We start from the raw sequence: 19,202 nt of genomic DNA, 5'->3' as shown, positions 1-19,202 counted from the left end.
AATTTGAAGAAAGGACTTCACAAGCAGACTTCCATTAATGAATTGTAAAGCGTGGCTTAGAAATGCTTTTATACTGGTGTAATATTTTCATAGAATCCTCGAAGAGACTTGATTTAGCTCAGTTGGCTGGACAGTTCGTTAGTAATGTTAACAGTGTGGGTTCAATTCCTACAGCTGGCTGATGTAATCATGAATGACCCTCCTTACCTGATGTGACGACCTTCAGGTTAAACTACTGTCAGTATCTCTGTCTAATGAGAAAGCAGCCCTATGGTCTGATAAAACTGAGTATTACCTGGAAAAATCTTCAAAAGTGAATACAGGCTCCATTAGACCATGTTTAAAATATAGACATGAAATGAATTTATTCAATGAACAAGCAAATAATCTGACAGTGATGTAATAAGTTATTTACATGAATTATATCATCTAAATGTCCCAGAATGGTGAAATAACAAATGCAGGAATAAGCCATTCAGCCACCTTGAGCATTTTCTATTAACTTAAATGATGGATAATCTATATCTTAACCCTAATTCCCTGCCCTTCTTTTATATCCTTTATCCACAAGATTTTCAGGGAAGAGATTCCCCCATCCCCCACTCCCGCTATCTGTTTTGAGAAAATCTTGTTTTTTAAATTTCATTCTGAAATGACCTAGTTTAAATGCTGAGAAGTTAGAAAATGCATATGTCCAAAGAGATTTGCATTTGCTCATGAGCCACTTGAGATTATTTTTAATCAGGTATTTGGACATTTTATGACACATGTCTTGGCACGTTGGACTTGAACTCAGCCCTTCTGCCTAGATTTGGAGATGCCGGTGTTGGACTGGGGTGTACAAAGTTAAAAATCACACAACACCAGGTTATAGTCCAACAGGTTTAATTGGAAGCACACAAACTTTTGGAGTGACGCTCCTTCATCAGGTGATTGTGGAGGGCTCGATTGTAACACAGAATTTATAGCAAAAATTTGCAGTGTGATGTAACTGAAATTATACATTGACAATCAATTCTTCAATGTATAATTTCAGTTACATCACACTGCAAATTTTTGCTATAAATTCTGTGTTACGATCGAGCCCTCCACAATCACCTGATGAAGGAGCGTTGCTCCGAAAGTTAATGTGCTTCCAATTAAACCTGTTGGACTATAACCTGGTGTTGTGTGATTTTTAACCTTCTGCCTAGAGGTAAAGACACTACCGTAGCACAACAAGAGCTCAGTGAGTCACTTAAAGTTAGCATCCAGTTGGGAAGTCAAATGGTATGTTAGTCTTAGTTGCAATGGAACTAAAGTACCAGGGGAATCATTGCAAACTATGAGGAATACAATGTAGACCTGCAAAGGACATAGACAAGTTGATAGCAGATGAAGTTAAATGAAGAGAAATGGAGTGAGATAGTTTATTTTGATATAAAGAACAACAAAGGCAGGACAGTTAGAAATAAGGGGTAGAATTTTCAAGTGGGTACAGGAGCAGAGACATATCTATGCACAGATCATTGAAGGTGGCAGATGGAGAAAGCAATTCGCGTATCCTGGAGTTTATTGAAAGGGACATAAGATATGGGAGAAAGATGTTTGTTCAATCTCCAGTGGAGTACAATGAGCAGTTCTGGGTGCCACAGTCTAGGAATGATGGGAATATAAAAGAGATTTACAAGAATGGTTACGGTGTAAAGATTAATCTTATTTTCATTTTAGATTTGGGCCAAAGGGTGTGTGTGTGTGTGTGTGTGTGTGTGCTCGTACATGTGCGTATGTGTGTGACTGAGATTGGATAAAACTGGCAGGATGTAGGAAAGGTGATCCTGCGTAACAGCTCTAAGTGAAACAGGTATGGTAAATCAATTGGATTTTTAAACAGGTTTTCATAAGATCTCTCATAAGACGTTGATGGGCAGAGTTTAAGCGCATGGGAAAGGGAATAGTATATTGACAAGAATCGAGAAATCATGTGGGAATAAGTGGATAATTTTCCAAGTGGCAGGCAGTACTATTGTGGTACCACGGGATCAGTTCTTCACCCCAGCTGTTCATGATATAACGTAAATGGTGTGGATGGGGGGATGTTTGCACATTTAAGTTTGGGTTAAGTTTGCACAAACCAGGGTGAGATTATGAGTTAGGAGGTAGATGCAAAGAGGCTTCAAGGTGATTTAATCAAGCTGAGTGAATGTGGCTAAATGAAGTTATATACCTCAGTGTGAAGCATGGAAAGGAAAAGTATAATTTAAATAGTGATATATTTGGAGTGTAAATGTACAAATGGATGTGGGTGTCCTTGTACACCAGTAATGAAAGAAGTTAAACAGTTTCAGCAAGCAGTTAAGAAGGCAGTTGGTATACTGACATTTATTGCAAATGGATTGGATTTCATAGGGAGTTCAGCAGAGGTTAAAATTAGGTTAAAATCAGGGATGGCAAGACTGTTCTATTAGCAGAGATTGGTTTGCTAACATTTAGAAGGATGAAAGGGGATCTGATTGAAATGTATAAAATTCTAACAGGGCTGGACAGACTAGAAAGAGGAAGGATGTTTTCCCTGGCTGAAGTTAAAAATCACACAACACCAGGTTAAAGTAAACCTGTTGGGCTATAACCTGGCGTTGTGTGATTTTTATCTTTGTCCACCCCAGTCCAACATGGCTTCCCTGGCTGAGAAGGAGAACCAGTGGACACAGTCTCAGGATACAGGGCAGACCAATTTAGGATTGCGATGAGGAAAGATTTCATCACTCAAAAGATAATGGAATTCTCTACCACAAGAGGGTGTGGAAGCCAAGTCAATGAATATATTCAAGAAAGAGATACATTTTTAGATTTTTAAAGGCATCAAGAGGTATAGGGAAAAGCAGGATTATGACATTGAGATAGAGCATTTGCCACAACCCCATATTGAATTGTGAAACAGGTGTAAAGTGATGGAAGGCCTACTCCTGATCCCAATTTCTATGTTTCTATATAACCTAGAAATGAAAGAAAGCTGTTCTCTCTCATCACTTGCTATAAGCCATTATCTTTAATCAGTGACTAAAAGGACTGAACAACTAATTAGTCAACTGCTCCATGTCTTCAACAAAGAACTTGAAATGGTCGGAGAAATAAGTGGGGAGGCATACTGTGGTCAGTCCACCTAACTTACACATCTTTGGACTGTGGGAGGAAACAGGAGCATTCAATGGAAACTCACACAGACACAGGCAGAATGTGCAAACTCCACACAGGATCACCCAAGGCTGGAATCAAATCCATGTCCCCAATGTTGTGAGGCAGCAGTTATAACCATGACATAGGTTAATGAAATTCTAAACTGAATGTTATTCCAGTAGGCTGAGACACTATTGAGTATTCTTGGCATGTTAATGCAAAACAAGTTCAAGGTCAGAAAAACTGACCTACCTGAAAGATTCTGAAAACTTCAATGCCAAATTTTAACCAGCCAACAGGAAGCTGTATTTTTTCCACCCCTCCCTCCCAGCCCCAGTCAAATGAAGATTCCCTCATCTATGCTTCTAAAAGTTCAGGGAAGATTTAGAAAATTCTGCCGGGTCAACTTTCCGTGAAGGCCTTTGCAATGCACCAGCCTGAGTGAAAGTAGCTTTTATGTTTTCATTATTGACCCACTTGCATGACATCATTTCAAGTTCACCCTTTGTCTGGGCCTTGTCCCTCTCGATGTGGGAGATGGAATACAGCTCCACTTCTGACCACCAACACACTGGAGCCTTCCACGACTGTTGGAAAAGCACTAAGAAGTCAAGGTAAGACATTTTTGTACACTGCGATATTCAAATTTTTTAAAATGAAGGGACTCCGATTTAACCGCGACATGAGGAGGTTGTTAGCCTTTGGAATTCTCTACCACAAAGAATGGTGGAGGATGGGTCATTGAAAATATTCAAAGTGGACTTTGATTGTTGATTGACAGGCGAATCAAGTGTTATGGGACAGACACGCAGTAGAGTTAAGGGTGCAAGTAGGTGATTATCTTGTTGAATGGTGAAGCAAACACGAGAGGATGAATGATTTATCCCTGCTCCTGTTTCTTATGTTCGTACTACTTACTGCCCTTTTAATTCTTGCAGGTAAGAAATGCTGAGACCAGATGAGGAATGAGTTAATAGTATGTTGGATGTTGTAGGTTACAGAGGAACATAGATAAGCTACAGAGCTGGGCAAATGGAGTTTAATGTAGAAAAGTGTGAGATGATCACTTTCGAAGGAGTCACAGGAATGCAGAGTATTGGGCTAATAGTAAGATTCTTGGTAGTGTAGATGAGAAGAGGGATCTTGGTGTCCAGGTACATAGATCCTTGAAATTTGCCACCCGGGTTGATAGGGTTGTTAAGAAGGCATACAGTGTGTTAGCTTTTATTGGTAGAGGGATTGAGTTTTGAAACCATGAGGTCATGCTGCAGCTGTACAAGACTCTGGTGCGGCTGCACTTAGAGTCATAAAGTCATACAGATGCACAGCACGGAAACAGACCCTTCAGTCCAATCTGTCTATCCCAACCCAATCTAGTCCCACCTGCCAGCACCGGGCCCATATCCCACCAAACCCTTCCTATTCATATACCCATCCAGATGCCTTTTAAATGTTGTAATTATACCAGCCTCCACCACTTCCCCTGGCAGCTCATTCCATACACTTACTACCCTCTGCATGAAAAGGTTGCCCCTTAGGTCTCTTTTATGTCTTTCCCCTCTCACCCTAAACCTATGCCCTCTAGTTCTGGACTCCCTCACACCAGGGAAGAGACTTTGTCTATTTATCCTATCCATACCCCTCATGATTTTATAGATCTCTGTAAGGTCACCTCTCAGCCTCCGACACTCCAGGGAAAATAGATAATTGCGTACAGTTCTGGTCACCGCATTATAGGAAGGATGTGGAAGCTTTGGAAAGGGTTCAGAGAAGATTACTCGGATGCTGCCTGGTCTGGAGGGAAGGTCTGTGAGAAAAGAGTGAGGGACTTGAGGCTGTTTTCATGAGAGAGAACGTTGAGAGGTGACTTAATTGAGACATATAAGATAATCAGAGGGTCAGATAGGGTGGACAGTGAGAGCCTTTTTCCTCAGATGGTGGAGGCTAGCATGAGGCAATATAGCTTGATAATGAGGAGTGATAGATATAGGACAGATGTCAGAGGTAGTTTCTTTAGAGTAGTAGAGGCATGGAATGCACTGCCTGTAACAGGAGTAGACTCACCAACTTTAAGGGTGTTTAAATAGTCATTGGATAAACATATGGATGAGAATGGAATAGTGTAGGTGAGATGGGCTTCAGATTGATTTCATAGATCGGCATAACATCGAGGGCCAAAGGGCCTGTACTGAACTGTAATTTTCTATGCTCTAGTACAGGCATTGTGCTTTTGAAACCTTTTCTTTTGTTTTACTTAGTTCTGTCTGTGCGCACTTTGATAAAACTGAGTCAAGTTATTGTCAAAAGAAAGAACAGCTCAAGGAGATGTTCATTTCACATGATTGGTTTAGACTGACCAGTTATATTAATTCCATTGCATGCCATGCAAATGAAGCAATTGCTCCTTATCACGATTCTGTGACTAAGGAATGTGGGTATCTTTGGTAGCAAAGCAGTCATTGTTCAGAGTTAGCAATCAGATCATTATCCAACCAATAATATGGATGTCCCTCATTATCAAGTTTAGGAAACTAATTGGATCCGAATGAATACTCCTCACATCAAGCTTTCAGACAATTGCGTATTACACCTCATCGCACCATCATTGACCCATCTCATTGACTCATCAATACATCTCAAAACTCCATTACTGTATTCAGAACTGAAATCTCTCAACCATTCTTACTCAATCTTTTAGTTCTTTAAAACTTTATTTCATGTTTATTATCTGCTGTCTTGCTGGCTGACCTGACATTTTCATCAGAAGCAATGTGCATGCTAGTTGAGATAAATCCAGATTCAGTGATTGAAGATACAGATCTCCTGTACTTTGACATAATTGTTTGCTTAATGATCCTTTTCTGAACAAAGACTTTCAACAGGTTTCTCCTGAATTTCACTCCAATGAATGCGTATAAAATGGGATTAATACAACTGTGCAGGATACCCAAACTTTGAGTTGCAGACAGAGCTCTGTCAATATGATTGCGCCGGTCACAAGTTTCAGTAATGAGTTTGCTTCTCATCAGTGTATCAACGAGCACAGTTATATTGTACGGCAGCCAACAAATTACAAAGGACAGCACCACGGCAATAATGATCTTCATAGCTTTCTGTTTCTGGAATCCCTTTGTTTGATACAGTTTCAGGATCATCACACTGTAACAGAAAATCATGGCAGCCAGTGGGATCAGAAACCCAACAAAATGCTGCAAAAACCTTGTGGTTATTCTCCATGTTTCAGCTGATTCACCTTCAAGTATCTCATAACACATGACTCGGCCAGAATGAATATATTCGCCCTTGTACAAAACTGGTAAAGACAGAGCAATAGACACTAACCAAACAGCGGCAACAATCAGCTTAATTAGAAAAGGTTTCTTTTGCTTGCGGGCCTGTGTAGCGTAGACAATGGACAGATAACGATTGATACTAATGCAAACCAGAAACAGAATCCCACTGTAGAAGTTAACCTCCTGTAACATGCTGATAATTTTACACATGGCATCACCAAAAACCCAGCCAGATACAGCATCTGCAATCCAAAAAGGCAATGTCATGGCAAAGAGCAGATCAGCCACAGCCAGATGAAGCAGGTAGATGTCTGTGGATGATATGGTCCGTCGATTATAAAGTAGGACAATCATTACAATCATATTCCCTGTCACAGCGAGGAAGCACACCAGGCTATAGATAACAGCCAGAATCGTGTTGATTGACTCATTGATGACAGAAGTACAGGGTGACATGTCTGGATCAATAACGTAATCATAGGAAATTGTATAATCTTCAAGTATATCACTCAAGTTAAAATCCTCTAAATCAAATTTCTGGATGTCCATTTTCTGAAAGAAAAAGAGTAGATTGGGTAATGAGACGAATCTGAAGGTATGTTGTCAAATTTGTATTGTTAAAGCATGTATGTTGTGAAGATGATATCTCCTCGTTTTTCTTATTTTCAATTGTGGCTGAAATTGCAAGTGCTGTTTACTTGCTGCAAGTGTTGTTTGATCAACGAGTGAGGGGAAGTCACTACAGACAGGTTATTAACAATCTGGCCTGCACCTAGGGGTTTAAAGAAAGTGACTGTAGAGATACTAAATGAATATTTTGCATCAGTATTTACTGTGGAAAAGGATATGGAAGATATAGACTGTAGGGAAATAGATGGTGACATCTTGCAAAATGTCCAGATTACAGAGGAGGAAGTGCTGGATGTCTTGAAACGGTTAAAAGTGGATAAATCCCCAGGACCTGATCAGGTGTACCCGAGAACTCTGTGGGAAGCTAGAGAAGTGATTGCTGGGCCTCTTGCTGAGATATTTGTATCATCGATAGTCACAGGTGAGGTGCCGGAAGACTGGAGGTTGGCAAACGTGGTGCCACTCTTTAAGAAGGGAGGTAAGGACAAGCCAGGGAACTATAGACCGGTGAGCCTGACCTCAGTGGTGGGCAAGTTGTTGGAGGGAATCCTGAGGGACAGGATGTACATGTATTTGGAAAGGCAAGGACTGATTCAGGATAGTCAACATGGCTTTGTGCGTGGGAAATTATGTCTCACAAACCTGATTGAGTTTTTTGAAGAAATAACAAAGAGGATTGATGAGGGCAGAGCAGTAGATTTGATCTGTATGGACTTCAATAAAGCGTTCGACAAGTTTCCCCATGGGAGACTAATTAGCAAGGTTAGATCTCATGGAATACAGGGAGAATTAGCCATTTGGATACAGAACTGGCTCAAAGGTAGAAGACAGAGGGTGGTGGTGGAAGGTTGTTTTTTAGACTGGAGGCCTGTGACCAGTGGAATGCCACAAGGATCGGGCCCTCTACACTTTGTCATTTATATAAATTATTTGGATGCAAGCATAAGAGGTACAGTTAGTAAGTTTGCAGATGACACCAAAATTGGTGGTGTTGTGGACAGCGAAGAGGGTTACCTCAGATTACAACAGGATCTGGACCAGATGGGCCAATGGGCTGAGAATTGGCAGATGGAGTTTAATTCAGATAAATGCGAGGTGCTACATTTTGGGAAAGCAAATCTTAGCAGGACTGATCCACTTAATGGTAAGGTCCCAGGGAGTGTTGCTGAACAAACAGACCTTGGAGTGCAGGTTCATAGCTCCTTGAAAGTGGAGTCGCAGGTAGATAGGATAGTGATGAAAGCGTTTGATATGCTTTCTTTTATTGGTCAGAGTATTGAGTACAGGAGTTGGGAGGTCATGTTGTGGCTGTACAGGACATTGGTTAGGCCACTGTTGGAATATTGCGTGCAATTCTGGTCTCCTTCCTATCGGAAAGATGTTGTGAAACTTGAAAGGGTTCAGAAAAGATTTACAAGGATGTTGCCAGGGTTGGAGGATCTGAGCTACAGGGAGAGGCTGAACAGGCTGGGGCTGTTTTCCCTGGAGCATCGGAGGCTGAGGGGTGACCTTATAGAGGTTTACAAAATTATGAGGGGCACGGATAGGGTGGATAGGCAAAGTCTTTTCCCTGGGGTGGGGGAGTCCAGAACTAGAGGGCATAGGTTTAGGGTGAGAGGGAAAAGAAATAAAAGAGACCTAAGGGGCAACTTTTTCATACAGAGGGTAGTACGTGCATGGAATGAGCTGCCAGAGGATGTGGTGGAGGCTGGTACAATTGCAACATGTAAGAGGCATTTGGATGGGTTTGGAGGGATATGGGCCGGGTGCTGGCAGGTGGGACCAGATTGGGTTGGGATGTCTGGTCGGCGTGGACGGGTAGGACCGAAGGGTCTGTTTCCATGCTGTACATCTCTATGACTCTATAGTGGAGGCATTGGTCAGAATATTCCATAGTTCACTTTGAAAACTGCTAATCATAGAATCATAAAATTTCACAGTACAGAAGGAAGTCATCTAATCGATTGTGTCTGTACCAGCTCTCGACAGAGCTATCCAACTCATCCCAATCTCCAGCTGTATTTCTGTAGCCCTTTAACTTTATGTCTTTCAAATATATATTCTGCCCTCTTTTGAAACCTCTGATGAAATCTGCCTCCACCACTCCAAGGCAATGTGTTCCAAATCCTAAAAACTTTCTGATTAAAGAAGTTTCTCTTCTATTCCCTCCTAGCTCTCTTCCTGCCAGCTTTGAAATATGCTGCCCCTGTTCAAGAAGAGTTCACGGTATTATCTCGGTAATGTCTTCACATGGATTGAAGATTGGTCACTGCACATGAGACAACAGTTGGGATTAACAGGTCTTTTTCATGTTGGAAAGATGGAACTTGTGTAGAGTCACAAGGATCAGTCCTGGGACCTCAGTTATTTACTATCTATATTAATGACTTGGAAGGGGCAAAGTGTAATGTATTTCAGTACTGTTCTGAAGAGGGGTCACTGGACACGAAACATTAATTCTGCTTTCTCTTCACAGAAGCTGCCAGACTTGCTGAGTTTTTCCAGCAATTTCTGTTTCTGTTTCTGCTCATTGATCCTCAATTTCATTTTCCAACTTTCTAAAATATGGTTCCTGATCCTCCTTTTGATGATATTTAAGGTGGATTTGTGACCAAATGGAAAATGGTCACAGAGAGAAGACTATGTAGGCGAAAACATTGCTCCAAATGGGTACTGCCCTTCCTTGCAGCCTTTACATTTCACATCCAAACTGATTAGAATGTGCCTGGATAGGTGCTTGAGCTAAAACAGAGATATATGTCTCTGGTTAAACTAACAAAGAAATTCTGAACAGAAAATGTGTTGCTGGAAAAGCGCAGCAGATCAGGCAGCATCCAAGGAGCAGGAGAATTGACGTTTCGGGCATGAGCCCTTCTTCAGGAATGAGGAAAGTGTGTCCAGCAGGCTAAGATAAAAGGTATGGAGGAGGGACTTGGGGGAGGGGCGTTGGAAATGCGATAGGTGGAAGGAGGTTAAGGTGAGGGTGATAGGCCGGAGTGGGGTGGGGGCGGAGAGGTCAGGAAGAAGATTGCAGGTTAGGAAGGCGGTGTTGAGTTCAAGGGTTGGGACTGAGACAAGGTGGAGGGAGGGGAAATGAGGAAACTGGAGAAATCCGAAAAGACCACTCCCTCCATGACTCCCTCGTCAGGTCCACACCCCCCCACCAACCCAACCTCCACTCCCGGCACCTTCCCCTGCAACCGCAAGAAATGCAAAACTTGCGCCCACACCTCCCTCCTTACTTCCCTCCAAGGCCCCAAGGGATCCCACCATATCCGCCACAAATTCACTTGCACCTCCACACACATCATTTACTGCATCCGCTGCACCCGATGTGGCCTCCTCTATATTGGGGAGACAGGCCGCCTACTTGCGGAACATTTCAGAGAACACCTCTGGGACACCCGGACCAACCAACCCAACCACCCCTTGGCTCAACACTTCAACTCCCCCTCCCACTCCACCAAGGACATGCAAGTCCTTGGAATCCTCCATCGCCAGACCATAGCAACACGATAACTGGAGGAAGAGCGCCTCATCTTCTGCCTAGGAACCCTCCAACCACAGGAGATGAACTCAGATTTCTCCAGTTTCCTCATTTCCCCTCCCCCCACCTTGTCTCAGTCCCAACCCTCGAACTCAGCACCGCCTTCCTAACCTGCAATCTTCTTCCTGACCTCTCCGCCCCCACCCCAACTCTGGCCTATCACCCTCACCTTATCAACCTCACCTTCACCTCCTTCCACCTATCGTATTCCCAATGCCCTCCCCCAAATCCCTCCTCCCTACCTTTTATCTAAGCCTGCTTGGCACACTTTCCTCATTCCTGAAGAAGGGCTGATGCCCGAAACGTCGATTCTCCTGCTCCTTGGATGCTGCCTGACCTGCTGCGCTTTTCCAGCAACACATTTTCGGCTCTGATCTCCAGCATCTGCAGTCCTCACTTTCTCCAAAGAAATTCTGAAGCAAAGCAACAGCTGCTTGGAAGCTTGGAATCTACTTTGAAGTCAAGTGCACAGAGAGGTATTTTTTTCAGTACTTTAGTAGTAGCCATCTCAACATGAAGTCAATAACAATATCATCCTTTTAGCACAAAATATAAATCTATTTTAAAAGCTGTCAAAAGGATTATACTGTTACAGCCAGCAGGAACTTCAATGCAGAAAATGGATCATATAACCTCCAATTGGAATTTTTGACTGGATAGTTGAAGCATTCACCATTAATTGTGACCTGTTTCACCAGAGATGAATTAAGAAGTCTGTCCAAATTAAATCTTTTGTGGGTTCTAGAAGAGCAGGAATTTTCTTCTGGTGCTAACAAATAAGCTGCCATTCTAGGTCTGAAAATAAAAAATGTTGGAGATCACAGCAAGTCAGGCAGCATCCATGGAGAAAAAGCAAGATAAGGTTTTGGGTCTAGATGACTTATCATCTGAGCTGATATGAATTGTGGAGGGGACCTACCCTAGGTCTCTCATTCTCCATGGTCGCAATAATCTCATCATCCCATGCAATCTTGACACCTCAGTCCAGCTGCATCAGAACATCTCCTATCTCCTCCTCCAACAGTCCCAGTCACCCACCAAAAGCCCCTCTCCCCACTCCTAACACCTGATTTTATATAAAACCACACAAAGAGTACCAAACATAGGCCCACATGAAATCTCTTACCCACCTGGATCTCTCTTGTCTCTATACCACAGGATAAAAGCATCCCACTCTCCTTGAGGTCTGCGCTGGTGTCAGCCTAGATTTTTGTGCTCAAGACTGGATAGTGGAATGCAAACCCACATCTTTCTGTCTCAGAGACAAGTGTGCTGTGCCATAGCTGACAAATGGAATTATACTCCTGTCTCTATGTCTCCTTTGTAAGAAACCATTATGAGATAACTGCTCATTTTGTAAATACAATTGTAAGATTTTCAAATATGCAAATTGAACAACTGCAAAATAATACCTACATACCTTCTTAAAAGATGTTTTATTTTTCCAGTCTTTAGGCTTCTCCACTAGGTTTCTTGACCAGGCAGTGTGGCATGTAGAAAGATGGCAATTCACTGATTACTTTGACACTCAGCGACATGAAGTACTGCTTTATATCTCAGCCGAGTGAGAGCACTGTCTAATGTATGTCCTGTCAAATATGTGGTCTAGGTATTTTGCAAAGCAAAAATGGGAAGAGTGTTGTAATGCATTTAGTAATTTTAAGACAATGTGCACAATGTCTGCAAGAAGTGATGCAAGGATAAAAATATGCAAAACTTAGAATGGAGCCAAAAATGTCACAATCAGGATATCTCTGATCTTGCATGTATTGCAGGGATAGAATTATGATTGATAGTTTATCGAGCATATTTTCTCTCAGAATTCTCACCTCAACTGAATTTAGCATTTGGGAATCATGCATGTGTGACACTGATGTTTTAGTTGTGGTTCTAATTATTTAGATTTAGATTTTTAGACTTAGATTCTTTTTAGATTTCGAGCTTATTGTCAGGTGTACTCAAGTACACATGGTACGTACCTAGGTGCAAAACCCTTAGGTACAAAGTAGTAAGCAAAATGGGTGGCACGGTGGCTCAGTGGTTAGCACTGCTGCCTTACAGCACCAGAGACCCAAGTTCAATTCCTGCCTCAGGCAACAGTCTGTGTGGAGTTTGCACATTCTCACTGTGTCTGCGTGTTTCTTCCCACGATCCAAAAATGTGCAGGTTAGGTGAATTGGCCATGCTAAATTGCCTGTGAAGTGTAGGGGAGTGAGTCTGGGTGGGTTACTCTTCGGAGGGTCGGTCGGTGTGGACTTGTTGGGACGAAGAGCCTGTTTCCACACGGTAAGTAATCTCATTTAAAAAGTGAAGCATTACTTCATAGAATAGCAGAGAAATAAGGCAATAGTTAACATGAAAATCTTTTGTAGTTTATGCTAGGAAAATAAAGGTATAAGTTAAAATGTTCACCTGTCTTTGATAAGTCCCCTGTTGATCTCACTCTCTGGGAGACCTCAGCTACCTATTCTCAAAGCAGCTGCCTCCCACAGATACCATCGCTGCTGCTGAAACTGCCCCCTCTCCGATCTCCTCCAGTGTCTTGGGAATATGCCCGGGCAGGATCCACTCGCACACTGAGCCAAGACACCGCCATGAGCTGCCAAGAGAACAGGCCAAGACCCATCATGAACTGCTGAGAGACCAGGCTGAGACCCACTGAGAGACCAGGCTGAGACCCACTAAGAGACCAGGCTGAGACCTGTGACAAGCTTCTGAGAGACCAGACTGAGAGCCACCACAAACTGCTGAGGGACCAGACAGAGACCCACCACAAGCTGTTGAGAGACCAGGCCGAGACCCACCACAAGCTGCTGGCAAATGACGCTAAGACCCGCACAAGATGCTGAGAGACCAGGCTCAGACCCACCACAAGCTGATGCGAGACCAGACTGAGACGTGTAACAAGCTGTTGATGGACCAGATTGAGACCCACCACAAGCTGCTGAGAGACCAGGCTGAGACCTGTGACAAGCTGCTGAGGGATCAGGCTGAGACCCACTACAAGCTTCTGAGAGACCAGGCTGAGACCTGTGAAAAGCTGCTGAGAGACCAGGCTGAGACCCACCACAAGCTGCTGAGAGACCTGGCTGAGACCCACCACAAGCTGATGAGAGACCAGACTGAGACCCACCACAAACTACTGAGAGACCAGGCTCAAACCCACCACAAGCTGATGAGAGACCAGGCTGAGACCTGTGAAAAGCTGCTGAGATACTAGGCTGAGACCCACCACAAGCTGCTGAGAGACCAGACTGAGACCCACCACAAGCTGCTGAGAGACCAGACTGAGAACTGTGACGAGCTTCTGTGAGACCAAACTGAGACCTGTGATAGACTGCTAAGAGACCAGGCTAAGACCCACCACATGCTGCTGAGACACCAAACTGAGACCCACCACAAGCTGCTGAGAGACCAGACTGAGACCTACCACAAGCTGCTGAGAGACCAGGCTGTGACCTGTGACAAGCTGCTGAGAGACCTGGCTAAGACCCACCACAAGCTTCTGTGAGACCAGGCTGAGACATGTTATAAGCTACTGAGAGACCAGACTGAGACCCACCACAAGCTGCTGTGAGACCAGACTGAGACCTGTGACAAGCTGTTGAGGGACTAGGCTGATACCTACCACAAACTGCTGAGAGACCAGGGTGCGTGTGACCGACCACAAGCTGCTGAGAGACCAGGCTGAGATCCATCACAAGCTGCTGAGAGACCAGGCTGAGACCCACCACAAGCTGCTGAGAGACCAGACTGAGACCCACCACAAGCTGCTGTGAGACCAGACTGAGACCCACCACAAGCTGCTGAGAGACCAGGCTGAGACCCACCACAAACTGCTGAGAGACCAGGCTGAGACCCACCACAAGCTGCTGAGACACCAGGCTGAGACCCACCACAAGCTGCTGAGAGACCAGGCTGAGACCTGTGACAAGCTGCTGAGAGAACAGGCTGTGACCCACCACAAGCTGCTGAGAGACCAGGCTGAGACCTGTGACAAGCTTCTGAGAGACCAGGCTGAGACCCACCACAAGCTGCTGAGAGACCAGGCTGAGACCCACCACAAGCTGCTGAGAGACCAGGCTGAGACCTGTGAAAAGCTGCTGAGAGACCAGGCTGAGACCCACCACAAGCTGCTGAGAGACCTGGCTGAGACCCACCACAAGCTGATGAGAGACCAGGCTGAGACCCACCACAAGCTGCTGAGAGACGAGACTGAGACCCACCACATGCTGCTGAGAGACGAGACTGAGACCCACCACAAGCTGCTGAGAGACGAGACTGAGACCCACCACAAACTGCTGAGAGACCAGGCTGAGACCCAACACAAGCTGCTGAGAGACCTGGCTGAGACCTGTGACAAGTGGCTGAGAGACCAGACTGAGACCTGTGACAAGCTGCTGAGACACCAGGCTGAGACGCACCACAAGCTGCTGAGAGACCAAGCTGAGACACACCACAAGCTGCTGAGAGACGAGACTGAGTCCCACCACAAGCTGCTGAGACACCAGGCTGAGACCCACCACAAGATGCCGAGAGACCAGACTGAGACCCACCACAAGCTGCTGAGAGACCAGACTGAGAACTGTGACGAGCTTCTGTGAGACCAAACTGAGACCTGTGATAGACTGCTAAGAGACCAGGCTAAGACCCACCACATGCTGCTGAGACACCAAACTGAGACCCACCACAAGCTGCTGAGAGACCAGACTGAGACCTACCACAAGCTGCTGAGAGACCAGGCTGTGACCTGTGACAAGCTGCTGAGAGACCTGGCTAAGACCCACCACAAGCTTCTGTGAGACCAGGCTGAGACATGTTATAAGCTACTGAGAGACCAGACTGAGACCCACCACAAGCTGCTGTGAGACCAGACTGAGACCTGTGACAAGCTGTTGAGGGACCAGGCTGATACCTACCACAAACTGCTGAGAGACCAGGGTGCGTGTGACCGACCACAAGCTGCTGAGAGACCAGGCTGAGACCCACCACAAGCTGCTGAGAGACCAGACTGAGACCCACCACAAACTGCTGTGAGACCAGACTGAGACCCACCACAAGCTGCTGAGAGACCAGGCTGAGACCCACCACAAGCTGCTGAGAGACCAGGCTGAGACCCACCACAAGCTGCTGAGACACCAGGCTGAGACCTGTGACAAGCTTCTGAGAGACCAGGCTGAGACCCACCACAAGCTGCTGAGAGACCAGGCTGAGACCCACCACGAGCTGCTGAGAGACCAGGCTGAGACCTGTGACAAGCTGCTGAGAGAACAGGCTGTGACCCACCACAAGCTGCTGAGAGACCAGGCTGAGACCCACCACAAGCTGCTGAGAGACCAGGCTGAGACCCACCACAAGCTGCTGAGAGACCAGGCTGAGACCCACCACAAGCTGCTGAGACACCAGGCTGAGACCTGTGACAAGCTGCTGTGAGACCAGGTTGTGACCCACCACAAGCTGCTGAGAGACCAGACTGAGACCTGTGACAAGCTGCTGAGAGACCAGGGTGCGTGTGACCGACCACAAGCTGCTGAGAGACCAGGCTGAGACCTGTGACAAGCTGCTGAGAGATGAGGCTGTGACCCACCACACGGGAGGTGAAAACTTAGGTGGAGAAAGCACCAAAAAGTGGGAAGAAAAAGAAGGAAATGAGATGTTCAGTCTGGTTTATCAAGTTTATTCAAAACTGAGAAAGACAGATCACAAATCATATTGAGTTCTTTGAGGATGTTACTAGACAATTTGACGAGGGTCGAGTGGTAGATGCGGTGTATATGCACTTCAGCAAGGCATTTGATAAGGTCCCCCATGGTAGGCTTGTTCAGAAGGTCAGGTGGAAGGGGATACAGGGAAACCTAGCTGTCTGGATACAGAATTGGCTGGTTGACAGAAGACAGCGAGTTGTTGTAGAAGGAAAGTATTCTGCCTGGAAGTCAGTGGTGAGTGGTGTTCCACAGGGCTCTGTTTTTGGTCCTCTACTCTTTGTAGTTTTTATTAATGATTTGGATGAAGAGGTTGAAGGATAGGTTAGCAAGTTTGCAGACGACACAAAGGTTGGAGGTGTCGTTGACAGTATAGAGGGCTGTTTTAAATTAGGTTACCAACGGAAACAATTTCTTCGCGTCCACCCTTTCCAAGCCATGTATTATCTTGTAAGTTTCTATTAGATCTCCCCTTAACCTTCTAAACTCCAATGAGTACAATCCCAGGATCCTCAGCCATTCCTCGTATGTTAGACCTACCATTCCAGGGATCATCCGTGTGAATCTCCACTGGACACACTCCAGTGCCAGTATGTCCTTCCTGAGGTGTGGGGCCCAAAACTGGACACAGTACTCCAAATGGGGCCTAACCAGAGCTTTATAAAGTCTCAGTAGCACATCGCTGCTTTTATATTCCAACCTTCTTGAGATAAATGACAACATTGCATTCACTTTCTTAATCACGGATTCAATCTGCATGTTTACCTTTAGAGAATCCTCGACTTGCACTCCCAGATCCATCTGTACTTTGGCTTTATGAATTTTCTCACCGTTTAGAAAGTAGTCTATGCTTGTATTCTTTTTTCCAAAGTGCAAGACCTCGCATTTGCTCACATTGAACTTCATCAGCCATTTCCTGGATCCAAACTGTCTAGATCCATCTGCAGCCTCCCCACTTCCTCAGTACTACCTGCCTGTCCACCTATCTTAGTATCATCGCCAAACTTCGCTAAAATGCTCCCAGTTCTTTCATCCAGATCATTAATATATAATGCGAACAGCTGTGGCCCCAACACTGAACTCTGCGGGACACCGCTTGTCACCGGCTGCCATTCCGAAAAAGAACCTCTTATCCCAACTCTCTGCCTTCTGTCAGACAGCCAATCCTCAATCCATGCCAGTAGCTCACCTCGAACGCCATGGGCCCTCACCTTACTCAGCAGCTCCCGTGTGTCACCTTATCAAAGGCCTTTTGGAAGTCTAGATAGACCACATTCACTGGGTTTCCCTGGTCTAACCTACTTGTCACCTCTTCAATGAATTCTAACAGGTTTTTCAGGCACGACCTCCCCTTACTAAATCCATGTTGACTTGTTCTAATCAGACTCTGCTCTTCGAAGAATTTAGAAACCTCATCCTTAACGATGGATTCTAGAATTTTACCAACAACCGAGGTTAGACTAATTGGCCTATAATTTTCCATCTTTTGTCTTGATCCTTTCTTGAACAATGGGGTTACAACAGCGGTCTTCAAATCATCTGGGACTTTTCCTGACTCCAGTGACCTTTGAAAGATCTCAACCAACGCCTCCACTATTTCCTCAGCCACCTCCCTCAGAACTCTAGGATGTAGCCCATCGGGGCGAGGAGATTTGTCAATTTTAAGACCTTTTAGCTTTTCTAGCACAATCTCTTTTGTATTGGCAACCATACTCAACTCAGCCTCCTGACTCCCTTTAATTGTTGGGATATTACTCATATCTTCCACTGTGAAGTCTGACACAAAGTACTTATTAAGTTCTCCAGCTATTTCCTTATCTCCCATCACTAGCCTTCCAGCATTAGTTTAAAGTGGCGAAATGTCTACTTTTGCCTGTCGTTTGTTTCTTATATATTGAAAGAAACTTTTACTATCATTTCTAATATTACCGGTTAGCTTACCTTCATATTTGATCCTCTCCTTCCTTATTTCTCTCTTTGTTATCCACTGTTTGTATTTGTAGCCTTCCCAATCTTCTGATTTCCCAGTGCTCTTGGCCACTTTATAGGATCTCTCTTTTTCTTTGATAGATTTCCTGACTTGCTTTGTCAACCATAACTGTCTAATCCCTCCCTGGATAATCTTTCTTTTCTTGGGGATGAACCTCTGTACTGCGTCCTCAATTATACCCACAAACTCCTGTCATTTTTGCTCTACTGTCTTCCCTGCTAGGCTGTGCTTCCAGTCTATTTCCGTCAGTTCCTCTCTCATGCCCTCATAATTACCTTTGTTTAACTGTAACACCATTACATCCGATTTTGCCTTCTCTCTTTCAAACTGCAGACTGAACTCTACCATATTATGACCGCTGCTTCCTAAGTGTTCCCTTACTTTAGGATCTTTTATAAAGTCTGGTTCAATACATAGCACTAGGTCCAAAATAGCCTGTTCCCTTGTGGGCTCCATGACAAGCTGTTCCAAAAAGCCATCCTGTAGGCATTCCAAGAATTCCCTTTCTTTGGATCCACTGGCAACATTATTTACCCAGTCCACCTGCATATTGAAGTCCCCCATGATCACCGTGACCTTGCCTTTCTGACATGCCTTCTCTATTTCCCGGTACATGTTGCGTCTCTGATCCTGACCACTGTTAGGAGGTCTGTACATAACTCCCATTATGGTTTTTTTGTCTTTGTGGTTCCTCAATTCCACCCACACGGACTCCATATCATCCGACCCTATGTCATTCAGTGCCATAGATTTAATTTTGTTCTTAACCAACAAGGCCATCCCGGCCCCTCTGTCCACCTCCCTGTCTTTTCGATAAGTTGTAAATCCTTGGATGTTTAACTACCAGTCCTGAACCACCTCAACCATGTCTCTGTGATGCCTAC

At 44.7% G+C, this 19,202-nt stretch overlaps 1 protein-coding gene across 2 annotated transcripts; it reads right to left on the bottom strand.

Annotated features, from left to right (window-relative positions):
* Positions 1 to 5,848: 5,848 nt before the first annotated feature.
* Positions 5,849 to 12,178, bottom strand: LOC140482500 (C-X-C chemokine receptor type 2-like). 2 transcript variants are annotated; one of them, XM_072580044.1, is made up of 3 exons: positions 12,047 to 12,178; positions 11,024 to 11,075; positions 5,849 to 7,001 (listed from the first exon to the last, which is right to left on the bottom strand). In XM_072580044.1, exon 3 carries the CDS (start codon positions 6,996 to 6,998, stop codon positions 5,859 to 5,861), a length of 1,140 nt encoding a protein of 379 aa, XP_072436145.1. In that variant the 5' UTR covers positions 6,999 to 7,001; positions 11,024 to 11,075; positions 12,047 to 12,178; the 3' UTR covers positions 5,849 to 5,858. The 2 variants fall into 2 exon arrangements, with proteins under 2 accessions (XP_072436145.1, XP_072436144.1); XM_072580043.1 differs by lacking the exon at positions 11,024 to 11,075.
* Between the last annotated feature and the right edge of the window lie 7,024 nt (positions 12,179 to 19,202).

The sequence above is a fragment of the Chiloscyllium punctatum genome, chromosome 10 (genome assembly GCF_047496795.1).
Source record: "Chiloscyllium punctatum isolate Juve2018m chromosome 10, sChiPun1.3, whole genome shotgun sequence".
Classification (NCBI taxonomy): Eukaryota; Metazoa; Chordata; class Chondrichthyes; order Orectolobiformes; family Hemiscylliidae; genus Chiloscyllium; species Chiloscyllium punctatum.
The sequence above is the reverse complement of the archived record's forward strand: the minus strand, read 5'-3'. Positions and strand labels throughout refer to the sequence as shown.